At 42.9% G+C, this 24084-nt stretch overlaps 1 protein-coding gene across 7 annotated transcripts; it reads left to right on the top strand.

Annotated features, from left to right (window-relative positions):
- Positions 1-3930: 3930 nt before the first annotated feature.
- dnmt3ba (DNA (cytosine-5-)-methyltransferase 3 beta, duplicate a) lies at positions 3931-22557 on the top strand. 7 transcript variants are annotated; one of them, XM_030365053.1, is made up of 28 exons: positions 3932-4049; positions 7771-7860; positions 7994-8150; positions 9767-9901; positions 9990-10135; positions 10365-10539; positions 11024-12741; positions 12835-12970; positions 13563-13619; positions 14001-14047; positions 14469-14618; positions 14985-15059; positions 15333-15482; positions 15586-15693; positions 16268-16400; positions 16641-16751; positions 16863-16907; positions 16994-17073; positions 17293-17405; positions 17592-17775; positions 18995-19079; positions 19355-19500; positions 19653-19743; positions 20106-20254; positions 20356-20441; positions 20612-20681; positions 20810-20928; positions 21138-22557. In XM_030365053.1, exons 2-28 carry the CDS (start codon positions 7783-7785, stop codon positions 21286-21288), a joined length of 4695 nt encoding a protein of 1564 aa, XP_030220913.1. In that variant the 5' UTR covers positions 3932-4049; positions 7771-7782; the 3' UTR covers positions 21289-22557. The 7 variants fall into 7 exon arrangements, with proteins under 7 accessions (XP_030220916.1, XP_030220913.1, XP_030220911.1 ...); XM_030365051.1 differs by having other exon boundaries at positions 7684-7860; XM_030365057.1 differs by lacking the exons at positions 7771-7860; positions 7994-8150 and adding an exon at positions 9389-9603.
- Positions 22558-24084: the final 1527 nt, after the last annotated feature.

Genomic DNA, 24084 nt, shown 5'->3' with positions numbered 1-24084 from the left:
CGGCAAGAGAAGAAAACGTCTCTACATTGTTGTGTGCCTCGATGTGCTAATTCGTCAAGATACAGCTCAGAAATGAGTTTTCATCAGCTGATTTACTTGAGCAACACCTCTGATGAGGACTATAGACTTTGGCAGTCGAAACTTGTAAGTTAAATAATAACATCCTATTTGTCTTTATATAAGAAGTCAAGCAACTATAACCAGGACTAATTTGTTATTTCTTTGTTATTTTTTTTTTTTTTCACAGAAACTTGCACCCATAGATGAATAACTGCTGTTTCTGATGCACCTGTGGGCCTGCCTCTCAGGGATCTTGCCAACCGTTTTGATATTCATCGCACCACAGTCAGCAGAATCATTGCTATCTGGACACTTTCTGTGCCATCTATTTGGTTCCATCCGCTTGTGGCTACCAGCAGAAGAAGTCAAAGTTCACATACCACCAGAGTTTTCATCATTCACTGACACACAAGTGGTGCTTGACTGTACAGAAATCTTTTGCCAAACTCCCTCCTCTCTCCTTTTGCAGAGTGAGTCAACATATAAATCCAACACCACATTCAAAGCCATGATTGGTATTGCACCCCATGGTCCCATCCCCTTTGTGTCTGCGTTGTATGAGCGACAGGGAGATATTCAAGCAATCAGACATTACCAAACTCCTCACAGCACACATGGCTATTATGGTAGACAAGGGCTTTCTTGTGGACACCCTCGTTCCCTGCAAGGTTTACCGACCGGCCTGTCAAGGAACAAGGACATTTGTAGGGAGGTCTGGGAGGATGTTCAGCAGATGCAGTCTATTGCCCACTTGAGAGACCATGTTGAGCGGTGTATCCGGAGGGTTAAGGAGAACAAACTCTTTGACAAGTAATACCGCTATCAGTGTGTGGAAGCATTGATCAGCTGTTCAGTGTGGATTGCTTCCTGGTAAACTACCAGAATGGACCACTGGTGAAGGCATGGGCAGGTAAAGGTGGATTGTGACAACCTAAAACATGAGCATGCTGTGAAGTTTACTCCTTACCTCTAAACAAATCAAATTAACATTTCATCTCAGATCTACTTTACAATTTGTAGGTTACGCTAGATGAATCCTTTTATTAATTGATAGCACAAAATAAATGTACTTTCTACGACAAAAAATAAAAACTTGTAGATATAGATATCTGTATATCGATAGATAGATTTATATATATATTTGTTTGGTTTGTTATAAATGAGATTGTAAATTATGAATTAATTCAAAGAGCTTGAAGAAAATGAAAGGTGACTATGTTTGTAGTTATAATACTCTACTGCCTTATTCTGATAAAGTCAAATGCAACAACCATTCTGTGTTTGAAGTTTTTAATTCCTTGGTGCTGATGTCGCAGCTTGTTACTCTGGGAAGATCCTGAAGACAACGGGTGTAGGAAGTCATTTTTCTATATAGACACTAACGGCATCGGAAACCGAAAATTAGTTTTCAAACCAGTCCTCAAACCAAAAGTTGTAGACCGCCATCTTACGCATCTCGCCGGACGCAATTTTTTTTTTTGCAGGGTGGTAGCGGGAAGCTCTTGAATATTCATGAGGGAACTCATCCCTGATTGGCTGGGACTTGTTGGCTGGAGCCTGGGACTTGGCTTGCTGGGACTTTGTCACAGGGCTTGTGTGAAAATCACGAACGCAAATGAATTAAACGTTGTTATAAATCAACACGAATAATGTGACACATGATACCCACCTACTACACGGCAACTCTATAGCTACCTTTCTGTAAGTACAAACGTTAGCTCACTCGTCTAAAAGCCCCTGTGAAACTGTTATGTGTCACGGGGGCTACTGTAGTAAATCATTTTTGTATTTATTATATTTTATAACGTTATGTATAGCGCATCTGCAAATGAATTAAACGTTGTTATAAATCAACACGAATCATTTTAGCAATAATGTGACACATGATACCCACCTACTATACGGCAATTCTATAGCTACATTTCTGTAAGTGCCAAAACAAACGTTAGCTCGTAATGCTAACTCGTCTAAAAACAACTACTGTATAACATTTGTCACACTATTGATACAATGATTTGTGTGGATTTATAACAACGTTTCATTTATTTGCGTTCGTGATTTTCACAAGCCCTCTGTTTTCACAAGCCCTCTGACAAAGTCCCAGCGAGCCAAGTCCCAGCCAATGAGGGATGAGTTCCCTCATGAATATTCACGAGCTTCCCGCTACCACCCTGCATAACGTCATTTACGTCAGTAAATGTGCCGGGTATTTGTGTGACGCAGACCGATGCGCCCACATCATGTGAACAAACCGGCCACTCACGTGGAAAGCTGGAGGTTGTATTCATGTTGAATGTTACATTTCCTTGATCAAGGTTTTTTAAATTAATTTTGAATGTTACATTTTCTATGTTAAATCCAAAATAAATTGTTGACATTTGTAAACGAAAGCCGGAGACTCCATCATTAAATGTATTAGTTTTCGCGGATATTCAGCTTCTTCTTCTCCTCTGGGAAAAACACGACCGCATTGCATTGTGGTATAAGGGAGTAATATGTATGGAACATCGTATGTACACTCAAATTGTGGGTATTTTAAGTGCACTAGGCCTATATAGTGCATGAAATTAACCTCTGAGAATTCGAACACCACTACTAAAGGGCGAGCACCTTATATAGTGCACTATATCCGGGATAGGGAACGATTGCGAACAAAGCTCATGAATCGAGGGACCCGTCCACAGCCCGCTAAAACAGCTGCAATACCAGGCTTGGCCGCTGAGCGCTGGTGGATTGCAGAAGTATGCACTGCTCCCGGGGGCCTGCTCCCGACCATGCTCCCGACCCATCGCCGGTTGCGATGACGTCAGCGTTGCTTGCCGTTCGGCGCAAGTTTTCTCTCTAATCAAGGAAATATTTGCTATTACATCTTGCATTATTACAAATAAATGCTGAATTGGGTTTTATTGTAATAAATGCACGCATACCATTGACATAGCCTACTTGTTGCTGTCTACTGTAGGCCTATTTGAGATGTTGACGGCAAAAATACAATTCATGTTTGGCCTCTCCGATTTAATAGGAAAGCTTGGCACTTATTTGCATAAAAACAAATTAAATCGGCAATGGAAATCAAAGATGTAAACGCCTCCCAATATGAAACCAACTTTACTGTGGTGTGGGAGACTAGCCATGCATTAGCGTGGCTAGTCGGATAGATTTAGTTCTCTAACTCGGGTGTCATGAAACATACATCACTTATCATAGCTATCTTTGTTGTATACGGGGAATGGGTTAACCTAGTAATTGTTCGTCACTTCTATGAACATCCTTACTGTACCTACGGCGATATATGTATATTAGCCAAATGTTCTTATCATAAGTCGCATTGGATAATAGCGTCTGCTAATGCCCTGAATGTAAATGTACAATAGGCCCCGTCGCCATGTTGGACAGTTTCATTTTGCGGTTGTTTTCCTTCACTGCGCAATCGCTATTAAAAACGATACTTTTGATTGACTTAATGATCGCACAAACCTAAATAGCATCGCCTTGGCAGCGAGGAAAAATAACTCCGTCCAGACAGTTTTACGTATTTTCTACGTTCCGTTAAATGTCGACATAACGTTTTCGTAGTCGATACTACGGGTAAAAACTTTATAGGCCTACTATGTTCGTGTTTAAGTGCTTAACGGTGGACACCTTGTCATACGTTCACTTAAATTGGGATGCACACCGAATTTGACTAGAACCCCGAATATACTCGCCGAAAAGTCTCTTTATGCAACTTTCTCTAACCGAAATTTCTCAATGAACGATTTACAACTAATCTGTGCCGGGGCCGAAGCTAGTTCTTCGTCCATGAACTGCTTTACGAATAGACGATCCCTTCTGTGCAGAGCTTGTCCAATCCGGAGCCAGCACAGCGGGAGAGGGACGGGGCGTCACGCGGAGAGAGACCTATCCAAGGACCGGGCTGCGAACCAGACCGGCGTTGCAGAGGCAGACCTCGTCCGCTCCTGAAGAAGGGACAGCTTCTACCCCGGGAGGTGAGTCTGCGCTTTGTAGGTTTAATTACCCGCACGATTTTTTTTTTTTAAATGTCTTGCGATATCCTGCTCTTATACAGTATCCAGCAGTATCCACTTACTCGAATGATGCGTTTCTTTCGGGTCCTTTTTTAGCAGAACTGTGTCCCACTATAAGACGTAGACTGAGTCTCCTGCAGGGGTTTTAAGTTGTGTTCTCTGAGACCAGGGTGCACTCTGTCCGGGACACTTTGCAGTGGTAGTTTCTTTGTTGTCACATAAAAGGCGAGTGCTTTGTCTGTTAGCCGTTGAGAGGACGGGAGCGTATCGAGGGTTTGGTACCATATTATAACATTATTAACATAAAGCACTAAAAAACGACTGGTAATGCAAGTATACATTTTTTAGCAGTTGGTAGCTTTATGACCAAAATGGAATCGTTCCAGCTCTCACTATAGAGAGAGCAAGCCGGTTTGGCGAGATTGAAACGGGAATTGTAGGCACGGCCGATCGTATCGGGCAAACAAAATATGTTTATTAATCTCTTGTTATCTAACCGGTTGGAAAGGATATGCATGCACATTGCGTTCGCGGCAAAAGCTATCTACTCGCGAGATTTCATGCTTTACATTGAAAAAGGGGAGGAGAAACGGCAGCATGGTTGACTCGAGGAGAAAGTGTAGCAGCATGTAGCCTGGAGCTTTAGTTTACAATGGCATTCTCCAAGATCCAAGAACATAGCATACTGAAATGGATAAAAACAGATCTGGGGACGGCTTGCAGTTTTTCCTACTGCCACACAGTAGGCCAGTTCCAAGTAAAATAAACGGAGAATAGAGGAACCCACCCATTGTGCCCTACGTGATAGAGCCCTTTCTAATCCCGGTTTATAGTGTAGGCCTACAGCCAGAAGAAGAGTTGAGACACTCGTTGATCTCGCTAGCGGGCTGGTCACGTGGTTCACGCAAGCCTTTATAGTTCCGAAACACGCCGCGCTGTCATGTTCTTCTATTGGACTGACAAAAGTCATTGCCATATTGAATGGTAAATATAAATGAAAAACGCATACCCAATTACTACTTTGACTGTTATAGCATTATTGCATATTTGTAAATGTCAGTTTTATATTTGGAGTGGTAGGGGAATACTGAAAACTATGCATAAATATTACTAAGAAACATTAGTAGCACTGCTAGGCTACTGGCTTTAGTGGCTTAACCTTAACTTTTACCATACTACATCTTTTTGTTTTTGGGGAAGTGTTGACAAGAACATCAAAGTAGACCAGGAGGAATCAATATTAAAACAAAGTTAGCCATGTGTGGAATGTGATGGAAAAATTAATATGTTGCTACCCTTAAGTCAAATAGGCTTTGGTTTCCATTCCGTGCATTGTTTTGCCATCCTGCTTCTCCTCAGCGCCATCTATGTGTCAATCTTTGTTCTTGGTTCAGCCAACTCGTGCTGGAGTGAGTGATGTAGTCAAATTGTTAACCCTTGTGCTCTGGTCAGCTTTCCTACCTTCCTCTGAGTCAATCGAAGTAGTAACCTTTGTGCTCTGGTCAGTTGTCCCACCTTCCTCAGTGGCATCTAAATGTAAACCCTTTTCTATTGGTAACCTAACCGGCCTGCCTTCTTCAGAATCAATCGTGACAATAACCTTTGTTATGGGGAAAATGGTCACAAGGGATAGGACATCCTTTTGTGCACTCTTCTGCTCGATAAGAAAACAGGCAGCTCTTTGGCTTGGGTAAATATTGCCTGATTTGATTATCTGCAATGAGGGGAGGATCTAAAACTGTATAAAAAGCTCATACAACCTGTATTCTGCACTCACTCTGCTAGTAAGGAGTCTAATGTATGCATGCATTAAACCTAGGTTATATATCTTCAAGTATTTTGTTCTAATCTCATCTGTCCTCGACGCAATATCTGTTAAAGGAAATTGTCATGACAACTACAACAAATGTGTGAACAGGTGTGCGTGTGTATCTAACTTGATAAACAAGAACAAAGTTAAGGAAAAAAACTACAAGTGAATTATAAACCGTTTCACTCAGGATTGCCTAGAACAGGGGACGTCAACCTTTTTAAGCCCAAGATCTCTGACCTCAGCCTTGGTGAAAGGCAAGATCTACCTATTGAAGTGTTGAGAGAAAAACACAGCCAGATTTTACTTCCAACTTTAGGCCTTTTATTTTGCTAATTGTATTTGAATTACATTGGCTTTGGTCCTACCTTCACCTTGATGCAACCAAGAAAACGATTTTGTTCATTATACATTGTAACAACAACAACAACGAAAATCGACTTACTTAATAATAATAATCACTATTTATAATTTAGTCAGAAGGCAAAACTGTTGCAGTCACTGTCTGCTACTAACTACTGCTTTTTCGTTTGGCTTATAGCTACACACAGCCAGTCTGAGTCAGTATGTTAGGTGTCTGTTTGTGAGGCGGTGTCACGTTAAAATTGTACCGGGGGCGAAAATTGTACCGGCCTACGTCATCGTTTGTTTACAACCTGACAACCTGCCCGGCAACAGACGACGCGATGCAGAAAACATGTTTCCATACGACGAAATAACATAATACAGATAGCGGATCGCTATCTGTATTATGATAGATAGCGATAACACTTGTTTTTACTTTATATTTGTATTGTATTTAATTGTTTAATCGAAACAATAAAAAAATTTGCCCGCAAAACGGGCGATCGCGTCAAATGACGCGTCAAATCACGTAGGAAGGTTCTTGAACATTCTAGACTACGAAACCTGCTTAAAACACTCAGTTTACTAACTAAATTCGATTAAACAATTCAATACAATACAAATATAAAGTAAAAACAAGTGTTATCTAGCGATCCGTTATCTGTATTATGTTTCAAGAACCCTCCTACGTCATTTGACGCGATCGCCCGTTTCGCGGGCAAAACATTTGTCATTTGACGCGGTCGCCCGTTTCGCGGGCAAATTTTTTTATTGTTTCGATTAAACAATTAAATACAATACAAATATAAAGTAAAAACAAGTGTTATCGCTATCTATCATAATACAGATAGCGATCCGCTATCTGTATTATGTTATTTCGTCGTTTGGAAACATGTTTTCTGCATCGCGTCGTCTGTTGCCGGGCAGGTTGTCAGGATGTAAACAAACGATGACGTAGGCCGGTACAATTTTCGCCCCCGGTACAATTTTAACGTGACAGCGGCTCCTGTGCTTTGATTTTATGGGATGATTATGCGGATGTACCTGTGTTATCAGAGTCTCTCAGTTAACGACACCAAACGCAAACTGCCTCTGTTGTCATCATTGACAACTTTTTTTCTTTTCTTTTTTGTGTAGTTTTCTATTATTTTTGGGAGCTACAGGGATAGTCTCAAAGATCTACCAGTCGATCGCGATGGTTTGCGACCACTGGCCTAGAAAATAATTTCTCTTGCATACTCAGAGGAATTCTGTCCTGAAATCTAAAAAATGTCCAAAGTGGTTGAGGGGAGAGAGGGAGGGAGGATCCTTGTTTGGTCTTGAACTCGGACCTCTTACCTATTCTCCAAAGTCAGAGGGCAGGTTGAGGAAAAGTTGTCATCCACTCTCTGTGATATTCAATGATGTTATGGTTCATTGGTTACAAATCACATTTTATAGATCAGTGGTCATAGCATGGTTGGCTGTGCAGCGTTTGGATGCTCCAATCGGTCCGAGAAGGGTTACCGAATGTATGGCTTCCCCAAGGACCCAGATCGCATGAAGAGATGGATGGCAATGGTCAGCCGTCAAAACCTGCAAATGACATGGGCCAGCAACAGTCGAAAACTATGTCATGTAAGTAATGTTCACAGAGGTGACATCACTTGCTAGCATATCAAATGGCATCATATTTCTTATTGTAGAGAATTATGACTTTTCGATGATATTTGAAGTGCAATGGAAACTGATCTTGCAAGCCTACCTACAGGTACACTTTGAAGATGACCAATTCACTGCCACAAAAACAGGAGGCAAGTTGAAGTTGAGGCCAGATGCTTTGCCAACAGTATTCATTCATCGGCCTAAGCCGAAGAGGAGGAAACCAATCCAAATGGACCACACATATAACGCCAAATTAAACTTCGGTATGATACATGCAGCTAACAATATTCCCTATTTCATGTAATTCAAGGTTAGACTACTCCTAATGAGATTAGGACATGATTCATATTGGTACATCCAGCTTCAAAAGGACCAGAGGTCAGGGATTCTCTGAGGATTTGTATACAAACTTTAGATCATCTACAATTAACTACCTAATTAACCATTGCCAGAAGATGAACTTCTACATTATATTGGTTTCCGATTGTGGTAGATGATTTGATTCATGTTACAGTAATGTTTTGCTTTAATTTATTTTCTATAGGAGTGTAGTGTACCCTTACATTTGAGATGACACTAGGTGCAAAGGCAAAATACATATTACAGCAACATTACCTTGTTATTGTTACAGAGATTGAGGGAGATATGGCGAGAGCAATGAAGGGGACATAACGCGAGACAGAGGGAGCGATCAAAAGGGGCAGGTGATCCAGGGATGTGTGTGCCGAGCTCCAGTCAGTTGGTCCACCAATGAAGAAACAACTTTGCCAGGGCCAGGTGCTCCAGGGACCAGACTGCAGGGGACCGATAGGGCGACCGTGGAGGACCTAATGAGGCCTATCAAAATGGAGAAATGAATAAGAAGGGCAGCAGAGAGGGCTCTTGCACAACAAAAAATAATTAATTTGGCGCTAAGAAAGAGGAGCTATTAAGTTGACCAGAAGTTAACACAAATGTTTTACAGAGACCAAAGTCGAGCCCTTTGACAGGAAAAGAAGACAGGAATACGGTTGGGACGGGAGACAAATTTAAAAGCAATGGGGGGAAAAAAGCACTGGCACCACTGGTTAGAAATCCCTCCAACAAATGTAGATTCCACTGCCTAACATCCGCGCGCTGTAAAGGAGGATGCAGCGTGTAAAGCTGGAGCCAGGAGTGTTGGGGCCAGTTGAGACGCTGAGGCTGACGGCAAGTGGTATGAGTGAAGTGGATAGAGGGTGTGTGCTCTCCCTAACCCTAGATGAGACGTCCATTACTCCAGGCATGGAGCCTGATATGGGAACGGGGAGGCTCTTTGGCAATATCACGCTGCCTGACCACAAGAGACAAGCGACGTGTTCACTGGTGTTTATGCTGGCTGGAGCTACAACACGGAGGAAACAAGTTGTGGCTTACGACTATAGCGGCAATTCCACTTATTGCGAAGTTTACCAGCCCATCATAGTCAGCATTGTTGAAGCGGCGGTATCTATAGGGCTTTGTGTGCTTAACATCCCCACAGAATTGAATAGAGCAATGTGGATGTCCCTTGGGCTGACCTATGACAAGCCATGGATCCAGCATCCTGATGAGCCAAACCAGCGCCTCCGTTTCATGCCTGACGTTCTTCACCTCGTCTCGTTTACCCCTGGAGATAGCTTCACAGCTGGCAAATCGAGCTAACAAACGAGAAGGCAATCGATCGTCTACCAAGATAAAAATATATATAATTACACTGTGCGTAAAAAAAGTGTTGCATATCACAAACAATTAACACACTGGAAATATGGAACTGTAGTCTTGTATTGAATATGACTATATTCAAGACCCAGAAATAAAATATTAATGTCATTAACTGTTGTCAGGTGAAAATAATGCCATTGTATCTTCTCTTTTACAGAAAACTGCAAGATGGCAACCAATGACATCGTGCTTCCCGATGAGACCCAAGAAAAATGCAGCCGCTATAGCTTGCTGAGATGGCTCAACAACACACTAAAAGTTAAATTCAATCATGTGTCACAGACATGCTCAGGTAAAGCCCATCAATAGATTCAAAAAAGTTCCCTTTTTGAATTGGAAATGCCAGCTCTACCTTCTTAACATCTGTGTGTTTTGTTCAGGTGCCACTCACTGCCAGTTCATGCACTGGCTGTTCCCAGGCTCGCTCGACATGAGCCAAGTGAAGTTCCAGGCACAGAACGAGGGGGAATTCAGGCACAACTACAATCTGCTTCAGGAAGCATTTGATAGGAGCGGCATTACCAAGGTTAATACTTAAATTATTTCGTAATAAAAACAGAAGCCAACCAATATCAGAGATGGCCTTTGCTTGTGTGCAGTGTATGATTTTTAGAACAAACGGTCTTATCAGAACAAGCCAAATGTATTTTTCTCTTCTAGTTGTTTAATTAATTAATTATAGCAGGTTCTTTAAAAATAACACATTAGGCCACATGTATTTAACATTGCATACTGTATTCTCCGTCTTTTTTCAGGGAATTCCCGTTGGAGAACTGGTCACCGGCTCATTCAAAGCAAACTTCGTCTTCTTGAAGTGGTTCAAGACGTTTTTCACAGAGAACATCAAAGATATGGACTACGACCCAGTCCAAGCACGGGCTGGTGAAGGAATCTGTCCCGCGCTTATAATGATGAACTCCCCAAAAAGAGGTAGGCTCAAGTGCTATACCAAAATCACCACATCTTTTGATTTAGATTTCCTAACCTCCAAAGGAAGCTGCAATGATTAGAGCAGATTTAATTATGGGGCCACAGACTTTTGTTCCTCCAAATACGTTTTAAACCATGTCAAAGAGTAACCTTGTTGCTCAATCGATTTATATCATTAATTTGGTCACATTATGTTTGTATGAAACATCTAGTCTAGTGCAAGCGCTATACTGGATGTAAAAAGTAGGATAGTCAAATTAATTGTAAGAATGAGTTCTGAAGACTGAAGCCGTAAAATGGCTATCAGGACATGGAGTCTATGAGACCAAACAACCATCAGTTGTGAGCAGAAGGAAGCACATGGCTGCTATTGGTTGTTCAATTGAGTAAGCTGGCAAATGGAAACACAGAATCTCCTTATGTTTGTCAAATATTTCTATCATCATGTCTGTTTTCAATTAAGTTGTTATTTTTCACTTTGCAGGGAGTTCGAGACTGGAACCTGATGTTGAAGAAACGAAGGGCGCCCAAAATTTCCCCTACACCGAGAAGTGGAAGGAGATGTACAGTTGGGCGGAGCCCAGCACTTGTGGAGAGCTCTACGCTTACTGCAGTGTGTGTGGTACAGACTTGTTGACATATCGCAAAGGCATCCAGGATCTAACCCGACACTTTGTCACAATCAAACACAAGACAAGGGCCAAAAAAGCCCAACTGGAACTTCAAGCCCCAAAAACAGGGCCATTGCCCTGTAGCGAGGTTGTCGTGCAGTTCATAAACAAATACTGTTCGTCAAGCTCCTCTGGTGGAGACCAGCCGTCTAGTGGCTTTGCACGCTATATGCTGGGATTAGAGTTTCCCACTGACGTTTTGTCGATTTGCAAGCAAACACCGTACTGCTTGTACGTGTACGGTGGGGTGACACTGGAGGAGGCGGCCACCGTGTCTGTGGTTCTCGTTGGCTTCTTTGACATAGAATCTGCCACACACCATATCAGGCTTCTGGACGTTCTGCCCTCTCCCGCAGAAGAAGCAGGGGAAGAACCAAAGAAAACAGGAGGAGCTGTGGTGGAGGCCGTGAAGAGATTCAGCCTTCCCTTGATTAATCTGTCTGCGGTTTACGTCGGTGGCACTGGTGCCTCCGCGGAGCACGTCTGCTCACAGCTCAGGGAGTTCAGTCCAAACCTAGTTGCCTTCGGAGATCTGGATAAGTTGGCGGATGCTGCCTGCCATGCCGCCGTCACAGCCCTCTCTGCCTCGGTTCTGAAGATCATTTCAGAGCTCCATGCATATTTCACGTCCACCTCCATGGAGATTGATTGTTTAAAGGATCTGTTCGCTTCTGAGAACAATGACAGCAAATCATTTCACCCTAGCAGAGACTGCCTTAACTTTAGTCAGTTAGTCAGGAAGATGCTGGAAACGTGGCCAGATCTGGTTTCCTTCTTCGATTCTTGCAAAAAGGACAAGGACAAAGTCCAGCCCATCTTTGCCATGCTGCAGGACGCAAACCTCAAGGCAACCTTTAAGTTCCTGGCTTTGGCCCTGAAGCCTCTTGAGGCTTTCCAAAAACATCTAGAGATGCATGATGGAGATACAGGCGCAGACCTGTTGCGCATCTTGCAAGAAGCCAGCAGCTTGTTGCACACCTATGCCGCACACTTCCTCAATCCGCAGGCTGCAGAGCGCTTCCTTGAGGAGCACGACGCCCGTGTCCTTACAGACAAGACGCTTCACCGGTCAGGGGCCGACCTCGTGGCTGGGGGTTCAGCCGTGGAGGAGCTGCTGGATGAGCCTCTTACACAGCAGTTCTTGTCATTCTACATGACACTCACAGGTCTCATTGCTAAAGAGGTGCCACTGAGTGACAGGATCCTGAAGAGCATGGCGCAGCTCCTGAACCCCGAGACCAAACTCAAAGTAACAGACACGGCCGTGGAAGAACTAGGAAAGAGGCTGGGAGTCTGCAGCACTGAAGGAGAGGTGAACCAGCTCACCAAAGAGCTTCTGGAGTATCAGCAGAGGGAAGAAGAAGAAGAGGAGGAAGATGGAGAACACCAAGATACATCTGCCATCTCACTGGAGAAGCATTGGGCCGGCGTGCTCAAAAACAGGAATTCTTCCTCCGTCCTCAGGAACCTGGTCTTGAGCCTGCTGTCCTTCCCTTGTCCTCCCCTCGAGGCCGAGATAGTCTACGCTCAGGTGCGTGAATGTCAAAGGAATTTCAATTGTATTTGTCTGTTAAGCAGTCTTATTTGTTATGTATTGACCCGTGCTACATGCTTCTTGTCTTAGGCCGTCGCAAGCGGAGATGCCATATTGTTTTCGGAAGACAGAGAGGATTCGATCATGGAGGACCCTATTTCTGAGGGCACTAGTACCTCCCCTGTCCAGAATGGCATAAAGATGAAAGAGGATTGTAGTGTATCAGGTGAGTTCAGAGACTGAGACTGCCTTAGCCTCTGTATATGATCTCGATCTTTGTTGTGATTAGTGATGTTGCAATGGACTGAATGCTCTTTTAATGGTGTAGCTCTATTCTGGACCAAATATCGGACAAAATTGTTTATAAACTATTATTTACTTTTCAGTTCTGCACCACATGAAAGTTTGCAGAATATTCTAAATATAGTGTTTCATTTGTGTATAATCCAATGAAAATGTTCAGTTGCATGCAATCTGAATCACCAACGCTAAATGCCATTTAATCCTACACTCTGAACCTTTAATATAGAATTCAATAAAAGTAAGTTATAAACAATGCCTTTGTTTAGCTAGTCTATACTGAAACAACGCCTTACCAATCAAATTATTGTAAAAATATTACAATCTAGAGGTTATAATTATTAAAGCCTATAAGTGCCTATATTACACCAATCTTTAGTATAGTCGACAAGATAACCGTACCTAATATGATTACATTCTGCATAGAAATTATGATTTTGACAGTAATGATGATTTTCTTTTCACTAATATTCATTCAAAATGAATGCATCAATCTCTGTTTTCTTTTCTTCTACCAGTGAATTACCTTAATGGGACAGTTAAGCCATGCACAGTTCTCCTGAGGAAGCTCATCCGTAAGAAAGATATACTGAGATAATTTAAATAATATTTGTCGCACAATTTAATTGAATTTGACCACACGAGAATGAATACAGAATGTGGTACACCACTAAATTGCCAAAGATGTATCTGTAGTCTCTGTTTTGTTTCAACTGTCATAAATATTATTTATAATGATGCATATCTTACTGTTAAAGGATTGTTTGTGTTATTCGAATATTTTTTATCACCTGATGTAGTTGAATTAATAAGTAAATTATGTAAAACTATCAATGGATGTATACATACAAATTTTTGATTCACATTTAGATTAGTGATTATATTCATCAATGCAAAATGTCCCATGTGCACAATTTAGAGAATATTTTATTTGTTTTCTTCGTTTTTCTTCTAAGAATCAAATATTGGGGGTGACAAAGATGGACTCGTCTCCAGTCAAGAGGTAGGACATCGCTAAACGTAGTATGAATATGTTTAGCTTGTTTGAGATTCAAATCCCAGGCTATTTTATAAATATTAGCTACTATGATGGTCTGAAAATGTATCAGTTGGGAATACATGGGGAGGCGTTGCATGTTTGGTTTGACACTTAAATCTGGGATATTTCTAATGTCTTAACATTTCTTTGGGAAATCTTCTCTTCTCTTTCTTTACACTTCCCAAACTATAACTTTCATCCTCTGAGCCTTTACCCATTTTGGTGAACTGCATGGTGAGCAACGTTTGTTTGTGTGTGCGTGCGTGCGCAAGGCAATAGGGCTGTCGTTCAGAAAGGCTGGCTTGAACTAGTGTGTTCAGGATGTACCCGCCACCTGCGTGGGCATGCTGTATGTGTGAGTGTAATGAGATGGATTCTCTCTCAGGGGCCCACTAGGGGAGGTAATGGTTGGGAGACCAGCTTGCGGCAGAAACCCCCGTCCCGCGCAGTGTTTCAGGCCGGCCGGGGCACCTGGGCCAAGCCTGTAGGTCTTGATAAGGACAGCCCAAGGGGACGGGAGTCTGAGGATGAGTTGGTAGGTGTACTCACATATCCTACCGGACCAAACCCACTTGACCATCCTCTGATGGTTTCACATGGAAGCACTGTGGTACACGTCATAGCCTTAAGTGTCCCTGTTGGTTATACCGGACTAACCCTGGGCTAACCCTGTTTACCTTCCCTGATAGGGCCGTTGATAACCAAGCCTGAGGTAGATAATAAGGCCTGCTTGCCCTCTTTAATAACATCTCTTTGGCTGGGTGCCTGCTTTCGATCTAAACCACACGGCCATTGGAAGAAAGGGATCGGGTCTTTCAGGGTCACTGTGTAAAATGTGAAGGCTCACTGTATGCTCTTCAACTCAAACTGTGCCACCTGGTTCTTGTGGCTGGGCTTTCAGGGGAAAGACACTTCACCGGCATCCAGTAGGATAACCCTGAGCGGTCGAAATTTGAGACGGGTCCAGGCCTATCAGGTAAGACAGATATCATCTGATAAACGCATGCTAAGACCGCAATGTCAATTGAAACTTCGTTAAATGGACGGATGGATCTGTCGTTAAAGGGACATACGTTTTGTTCTAATTTACTGTTTTTTTTATAATGTAACATGCTCATGCAGACCCAAAAAGCGTACTTGAACCTGGCATGAAGGGTTCCCGGGAAATGTACCCAGTGACTGATTGGTCGGGGGGCACGGCCCTGATTGATAGGAGTGGGAACAGGACTGAGTGGTTCCTTCTTGGCAGGATGGGAAGGGCTTCCTGACCGGAGAGCTGGTGTGGGGGAGTCTGAAGGGCTTCTCCATGTGGCCCGGGTTGGTCGTGCCCTGGAAGGCCAAGTCAGCGCCGCCTGGGATGAGACGCGTGGAGTGGTTTGGAGACGGGATGTTCTCGGAGGTAAGAGGGACCTCCACTCTGTGTGTGTGTGTGTGTACTCTAATCATTGTGGTTCCATCAGATCTCAGCATGAATCCACATGTCTTTGTGTTTTTGTGTTCAGATCCCCTCTTCAGGCCTTTTGCCGTTTCATGCCTTTACTCGCTGCTTCTGCAAAAATTCCTACGCCAGCCTGCCCACGTACAAGGACGCTATCTACCAGATCATTGAGGTAAGAGGATCTACCTCTTCTTGAGAAATATTCATCGATTTGTAGCTCCTTTTTAGGATTGCATCGACCTTTCTGAGAATATTGAGGAATACTTTTCGACCAAAATAATAGTAATACTAATGTATCGGTCATTGGTTAGCTTCTATATATCTATAAACTTGACTTTGTGTAAATGCGCAGATCGGACTTAGGAACCAAGTGGAGGAAACAAAGTTTTTATGGTTGCTGCCTTAAGAGATTGATGAAACCTTTTTTTTAAAAATGGGTTTTTAAAAATATTTGAAAGCGGTTACTAAGCTGGCTAATGTGAGGTCACCAGGCAGGCTGTTTCAATATTTGGGGCCTTGGATGGCAAATGCCCGGTCAGAAGGTCACCAACCTACACTGAGGAAAATCCAATAGGGCCAATCAGAGGTCTGGAGTTGATAGGGGTCAGACCCGGGTTTCTTTAGAAGCCGCCAACCTAGGGCACGTTTAAATGAGGAGTGAACGAAACCAGAGGCTATATCACATTATGTAACGCTGAACGTTAGTGAAGGCGTTACACCGAGCACCCTGTCCGCTCTGCTTCCAGCTGGCCGGGGAACGCTGCAGGAAGTCGTTTGGAGCGGCGAAGGGAGGCAAGGAGGACGAGCTCAATCTGATGCTGGACTGGGCCCACGGGGGATTCCTTCCAAGCGGGCCGGATGGCTTCAGGCCCCCTGGCTGTAAGTGTTCCCTCTGCTGGACGTGTGTCTCGTGCCGGAGTGTACCGTGTACGGGACGTGTCGTCTGAACTGCCACGTTTTACAGTTCTGTTTGTGTGACCCCCCTTATTTTCTAATTAGAATATCAGAACCACTTAATTTTTGTGTATTTCTTCCACTGTTTTAGACTCGGCCTTTTGACCCACTTTTGACTTCTATTTGATGCATAATTGTTCTATATTCTATTTATTTTAAACACAGCTACACCGGCAGATCAGTCAGACAGTGCACAGTCAGACTACAATCCGCCAGCTAAAAGGAAACATGTTAGCAAGGCAAAAGCGATTGCACTTGCAGTCACCTACAACAGAGGTAAGTAGTGACTGTTAGAAGTCCTGAAGTCTTTCTGCTTATATTTAGCTGCACGTTTGTGCGACTGTTATTACATTCATTTTTTTTATTATGATTTATTTTACTTTGCAGAATCAATGATACAGGAAATTGAAGACAAGGGTAAAAAGATTGAAGGTATGCTTGAGTTCCTGTTACAATTTATTATTTTAAGACCTGAAGCATCTAATATATCATGGAAAAAACTCATATTTTTGTTTCAGATTTCTGTATGTCTTGTGGATCACCTGAGACAGAAATCTTCCATCCACTGTTTGTTGGCAGTCTCTGTTTGAAGTGCAAGGTAATCAAATATCCGTTATTTAATTAATAATTTATTCAGTTGATCTCAACCAACCCCTCACTATTTTCTAATGTAATAAATTGTACATATTCAGTTACAAACACTGTTTGCTCCTAGTGTGCTAGTGATGGGTTGAATGCAGAAATCACATTTGGTTGTACTTTCTTCTTCTGTAGGTGTTACTGTATTAACAAATAACGTTCTAATAATATTTTGCAGGACAACTTTATGGAGACACTTTATCGCTACGACGAAGATGGCTACCAGTCGTACTGCACCGTTTGCTGTGGCGGCCTCGAGGTGATTCTCTGCGGCAATGCCAGCTGCTGCAGGTATGTACTGCACTGATGTACGCCCTGCGTTCAGTTAGTATTAGTATGGACAAACCATGAAGTGTGTAGCCACCTAACATCGCTGTCCCTTGGATAGAGTTCAACTTCTTCACTGAATGTGGGACATTCAGACTTGATCACACTGTTTTATTGATAGATCTCTTTCAACGTGTCCTTATTCCTCAGATGTTTCTGCAAGGATTGCATCAACATCCTGGTGGGCCAGGGGACCTTCGATCAGCTGAAGGACATCGACCCTTGGAGCTGCTACGTATGCAAGCCGTCCGAGTGCGGTGGGAACCTGATGCTGAGGTCCGACTGGAGGCTGAAGGTCCAGGAGTTCTTCGTCAACAACAGTGCACTGGCATTCGTAAGATATACCTGCCGATTCCTTTCCTTAAAGGGGCTCAGGGGTAGAAGAACTAACACAACAGCCAGAGATGGAACACATTGAGGAGACACAACTGACAAGTCAAAGGTAGATTAAGTCTGGGACACGCAAAGAGGTGCGGAGCCACGGTTCAGAAGCTAAAAAAGCAAAAGACAATCAAAATGTGGGGCAGCTGCACATGAAATGAATGCAAAGGAAGGGCCAGAGAGAGAGAGAGAGAGAGAGGTTCTAGTTTTATCGTCAAAAAGATTGTCACGTGTCTTATCCTCTTTTCCTTCACCTCATTGAAAAAAGTCAGCGAGAGATGTGAGAATATGAAAATTACAGAGGAAACATATAAGATTATCCTTTATTAGTCCCACAGTGGGGAAATTTGCAACGTCCGGAGAATTTGACTGAACTTACACTAGGCTACAGAATGATGCACCAGCAGTGGTTATGGACGTCACGTGGCTCTGCTGTGGTGCAACTACCATGAACCGCAGAACCACAAGTAAAAGCGCTCTTCGATACTAAAACCCTGTGCGTTCTTACTGTGTTATTTCATGCAGATCTATAATTACGTGGACAACACCCTGAAAATATATCATTCATTACCACGGTTGGAAATGAAATATTTATCAACATGAACTCCATTGAGTATGAATCATACTAATTAGGATTGATATTGATAAACAGGAGTGAACAGGGGGGTGAGCCACCATTCTCAATGGGGAAAGCCACTTCGTCTCACTTTTATGACTCAGAGCCTGCATTCATTTGTTTATTTAAGTTCCAACTGTGGTAATGAAGGTATGTGTCCGCCTTTATAGAGCCTGCATTAGACAACCCACGGGGGCGAAGATGTGTTTTAATAAACAAGAAGTTCCACCATCACATCTGGTGTCACACAATGACGCAGTCTAGTGTGAGTGCAGTCTGATTTTCTTGACACCGCGGTTTTCTGTTTCTAAGTTCTTACGAATGCTTCTTCACATCTTTCTTTTACCTCATGACGATTCATCTATGTCAGGGAAAAGTGGATAGGAAAGGACATTGTTAGGGGGACAACGTTTTACTTGCTAGTGAATGTGTGCATTTGTGTGCATGGCGATAGTGACCGCCGATACAATACTTCTTAGAATCCAAGCATACAGTTGTTATTGGCTACAAGGGCAGACTTGAGGCAAGAAGTGATTGGATCATTGTTTTAACCTAGGAACCCCATCGAGTGTATCCCTCCATCTCTGCTGACCAGCGCAGACCCATCAGAGTGCTGTCACTATTCGATGGCATTGCAACAGGTGGGTTTCTCCTTCTTACACGATCGTCAAGGAAACGTTTTCCAAATGCATATCAGACTACATTTCCTTCACAGTGAATTTGAATTGAGCATCCACATGGATATCTATCTTTCTATATACTATATACTTACTACTATACTTACTCTAATGCTTAGTGTGTGTGTGTGTGTGTGTGTGTGTGTGTGTGTGTGTGTGTGTGTGTGTGTGTGTGTGTGTGTGTGTGTGTGAGAGTTTAAAAATATAAAAACCTGAATCCCATTTCTCTGCTCCTGCAGGTTACCTCGTGTTGAAAGAGCTGGGCATCAAAGTGGAGCGCTACGTGGCTTCAGAGATATGCGGCGATTCCATCGCCGTGGGAATGATCAAACACCAGGGAAAGATCGAATACGTCAACGACGTGCGCACAATCACAAGGAAAACTGTGAGCACCATTTCCAGACATAAATTTCACAGTCATACCGTCGTTTTTGCGTTAGTTAATTATTGAGGGTGTGTGTTCTTTGAGGGTGTGTTGTTCTCTTTAAGGAAATAGCTCATTTTCCAACCACTCACCACTCCTCTGCTTCCTACCAGCTGGCCGAATGGGGTCCGTTTGACCTGCTGATCGGAGGCAGTCCCTGTAACGATCTGTCCATGGTGAACCCTCTTCGAAAAGGATTGTTTGGTAAGAATTTGACACGCATCTAGTTCAGAGGAAAATAAGGTTAAAATAAGCATTATTCAAATATCATAGGTTAAATAACTAGCTACCTTCTCATATTTAGATTCAGCTTGATTGATGTCCTGTTTATCATTGTTTGATCAGCAAAAAAGTTCAAATGTATCGCACTGAAAAAAAACTATTAGGAATGCTGGGTTATCTTATCACCATTACTTTGCTGGGTACTCGATGGGTTATGAATATCAATAAACTTGGGGGCAAATTAGCATCATGTTTGAATTTCTTTGAAATAGAATATTCTTCCAAAATCATGACAAACCTTGTATGAATTTCCACTTTTGTCTCTCCTGCCTCCCTTCTCCCAGAGGGCACTGGCAGACTGTTTTTTGAGTTCTACCGCATGCTGACCATGATGAGGCCTAAAGAAGATGACGACCGCCCGTTCTTCTGGTTGTTTGAGAATGTGGTGTTCATGGGTGCCAACGACAAGTCAGATATCTGCAGATTCCTTGAGGTGTGTGTTCATGGGAAAAACCTGCAAACCTTGTCAATTTTTATTCTAAGGCAATACATTGTGATCAGTTTCATGTATTATTTTTTTCTCCCATTTTCCAGTGTAACCCCATTCTTATTGACGCAGTGAAAGTCAGTCCTGCACACAGAGCTCGCTATTTCTGGGGAAACGTCCCTGGCATGCACAGGTACATAGATATGAGTACCATAATTGCATTTTCCAAACAAATTTCTGTAATAGTGGAAGTCAAACGTTGTAGGGAATCCAGTTGCTTTGGGTTATTGCAGATGTATCAGGACATAAAGTCTATATCTAATAACATTCTCTCTTACTCACTCTCTTCCTTTGTGTCTTCAGGCCTCTTGCAACATCTCTAGATGACAAAGTTGGCCTCCAGGATTGTTTGGAAGTGGGACGCAAAGCAAAGGTAAAAGAACATCAGGATTCACTTAATATAATATTCATAATATTTGTGCATTTACACGTTTAAGAACTTTTCTGGAAAATGTTGAATTATGAAACCTTATTCCCATTTGTCCTTCCCTGTGCCTGTAGTTTGAGAAAGTCCGCACCATCACAACAAAATCCAACTCCATAAGGCAGGGAAAGGATGGCCCTCTTCCGGTGGACATGAACGGGAAGGAGGACTACCTCTGGTGTACCGAGATGGAGCAGTAAGTCCTTCCAGACAATCAATGACAATCAACAATAAGAGAATAGGGTTTCACTGCAACCACAACCGCATCTGTTATCGAACACCGGAGGTTTGCTTCAATTGATATTCTGCACACATCTAATGAGTCAATGTACAAGCTTAAATCGATTGAATCTATTGTTAATATTCCCTTAATTGTTTGTATGTTTCGTTTTTGTGTTGTTGCAGAATCTTTGGCTTCCCTAAACACTACACCGACGTGAACAACATGGGCCGGTGCCAGAGGCAGAGGGTCCTGGGTCGCTCCTGGAGCGTCCCGGTCATCCGCCACCTCTTCGCCCCCCTCAAGGACTATTTTGAATGTGAATCAGGGCAGTAAACTGCAGGCACGATGTGGTAGAACTACTGTTCTGTCCCCTATGTTTTTAAACATCCATACAGAGATTCTCTTTTTTAATACTTTCACAATGAAATGCTTACTTTTTATTCAATGATTTATTTTATTGTCGAACTTAGGAGACCCTATTAACAGGAATCAGATTTGTCAGTGATTGATCATGGATGATGCTTTTACATTCAAGCAATGGTGCTGTGCTGAATCCAAACTGTAACACAATGTTCTACCTCGATACGTATTTTTGACCACCACTTTTAGTTTCTTTTAACCTATTTAATTGATGTATGAAGGGGATGAACTGGTATTTTACTTAGGATTAGGAGTTATGTCTGTGTAATAAAGGGCTGTTAGATTTAAACTGTGCTAATAACATGACATAGCAGTTAGGTATCTTTAATAATTAACTCTTCATCAGCTTTTTCTATGATTGAATCTTCTGACTGTGTGTTCACACCAAAAGCTAACCACATTTTCTACCCGCATACGCATTTGAGTTTGATTGTGGGACAGGCGCAGAACCCCTCAGGAGGGGATCTCTGAGGAACCCCAATGTTTCTCTCCGCCAATTCATTCTTACCCATGGCCGAGATATCCACCATTGCAAGTCTTTACCTGTAGTGCAAGTACCGGCGTCTATGGTTTCATAATATCGGAGGCGGAAACTGATTTTGGCCGTGATATTATAGAGCTCTGGGAGTCCGCAAACGGCAACAATTACATTCCTCCTTCCATTTTCTGTTCAACCTGGACTTCAGGGAGTGAACGCTGATAGGCTGTCACGAAAAGGCATCAAGCAGAATTTGTGGGAAAGTTGTACAACTCAAAAAAAAATACAACTCGATGGAAATTCGAAAATACATAAAAAGGGACTTTTTGGTATGAACGCACATTAACTCAATGTTAACTTTGTTTACTCCACTTGTCATTTTGTAATGAACAATTTCACAAAGTTCTCTTTAAACGTCCGACCTAATCATGTTATTAATAATTATGGTGCTGAGGATATAGATGTGTTCCAGTAGCAAATATGCCACTGAGTCATTTTAGCATTTTGTAAAAAAAAAAAGAAGTCTTGGTTGTTTGCCTTTTTACTTTTTTTAATAATACTAAGATGCACACTGATGTTCTTTAGTAAGTTTTATTGTTCTTTTGTTCAACTTTTTGTTTAAAATTTTGACTTAAGATTTCTATGAAAGGCAATATTGTAAATTTGAATTACCCATGGTGCTATACAATATGCCTTCCACACTGTCTGTGTTTGATTCAGCTCACTTGTTTCCTCAGTCCCTATTCCCTCCATGGGGAACATTGCATAGTAAACCTTTAGGGGGGCCTGTACATTGTGAAGAACTGGTTCTTACTTAGGCTAAATGGTAAGAGACAATACAGAGGAAACAGTTTAAAAGATAACTTTATTATTTACATGTAGGGCATTTAGCAGACGCTTTTATCCAAAGCGACTTACAATAAGTACATTTGGCATAAGAAGTGCAACAATATATTTCTGCTGGTACAGTAAGGATGTTCATAGAACCAAGTGCAAGTACAACAATCGCTAGGCTAACCAATTCCCCGTGTTACTGCAATGATAGCAGCTACTGCAGTTGCTACACAGTTAAGTACTATAATACAATACAATACAATGTACAATGGTGGCCAGAAGGGGGAGGGTGGCTATGCAGAGTCGAGGTGGACTCTGGATATTATGGCAAGACAACGTAGTAACAGTAAAATAAGTTAACCCAAAGGTCAGGCTTGAGAAGGAACACTGAACTTGGAATACTGTGTGCATTGTTCGATTCGGTCAAAGGTTGAAGCTTCACCTAAATGGGAAGCCTCTCCTGATTGGTTCGTGTGGGTAAACGCTATCTGGTTTATCCAATCGTGTTAGTGGGAGAACTCCTTGCGGAGTTCACTTTGGTTGAGATACTGTCCCCTGGTACAGGCAGGGAGCGCGGTACCAGAACCGTGGCCCGTGTAGGAGGTATAGGTCAACGTCTCTATTGGAGAGTTGGCATCAAATCTTTTTCATTGTGAATGTGAGCAAATGGGTTAACATAACTATCCCAATAAGAGTAAACACCCCAAACGTGTTTCATCCTCATGCAGATGGGAGGTGTGTGTGGCAGATATAGGAGGTGTGTGTGTGTGTGTGTGTGTGACACAAACGTAGGGTTGGGGTCCAGGCCAGTCCATGACCCAGACCTAGAGTGACTGCAGAGCATCCCAACAAAGGACCACAACACCCCTGCTGCATATGGCCAAGTGGAGGCTGACGCCCCTCTCAGTACCGACCCAGTGGACGGCCGTCTCGTAGGGCTAGCAGGGCTCACCATGTGGGGTGAACCTGGACTGTAAACCAGCTTCCTCCCGCTGGTCGTCTGTGGGCTGATGATCCGGTCAACTTGGTCCAGGTCCTTGTTGACCGTGGACTGATTGGTAGTCCTCGGCGTGCTCTCTCTTATGGTCCGGCTTCAGAACCCCTCGCTCGTTCTGGTCATTGGTGACCCAATTAGGCTCTCCTTTACCTCAGGAAGGGATGGGTGTGGAGGCCAGGCTGGGCCCTGTGGTATACCCAGACGCACCCAGGGTCCGATCCCGTTTACCCGTACGGCGGTTGAGGTGGCAGCTAGGATCTTGCCTGGTCCCCTGACTTTTGGCGGGGCCCACCTCCGTTTGAAGATGCGAACAAAGACCAAGTCGTCCACCGTGAGTTCTGGTCCCCTGGGGTGTGGCTGCCTGCCCCTGTTTAAGCACACACTGATGGACAGACACTGA

The sequence above is a fragment of the Gadus morhua genome, chromosome 1, assembly GCF_902167405.1.
Source record: "Gadus morhua chromosome 1, gadMor3.0, whole genome shotgun sequence".
Classification (NCBI taxonomy): domain Eukaryota; kingdom Metazoa; phylum Chordata; class Actinopteri; order Gadiformes; family Gadidae; genus Gadus; species Gadus morhua.
Note: the sequence above shows the minus strand (reverse complement) of the source record. Positions and strands in the feature narration are given on the sequence as shown.

Coding starts and splice junctions, on each gene's coding strand:
- dnmt3ba (XM_030365051.1), top strand. CDS start 7,699: ATGGTTGGCTGTGCAGCGTTTGGATGCTCCAATCGGTCCGAGAAGGGT. Junction 14,048..14,468: donor GACTCGTCTCCAGTCAAGAG/GTAGGACATCGC, acceptor ATTCTCTCTCAG/GGGCCCACTAGGGGAGGTAA. Junction 16,401..16,640: donor TGGCTTCAGGCCCCCTGGCT/GTAAGTGTTCCC, acceptor TTTTAAACACAG/CTACACCGGCAGATCAGTCA.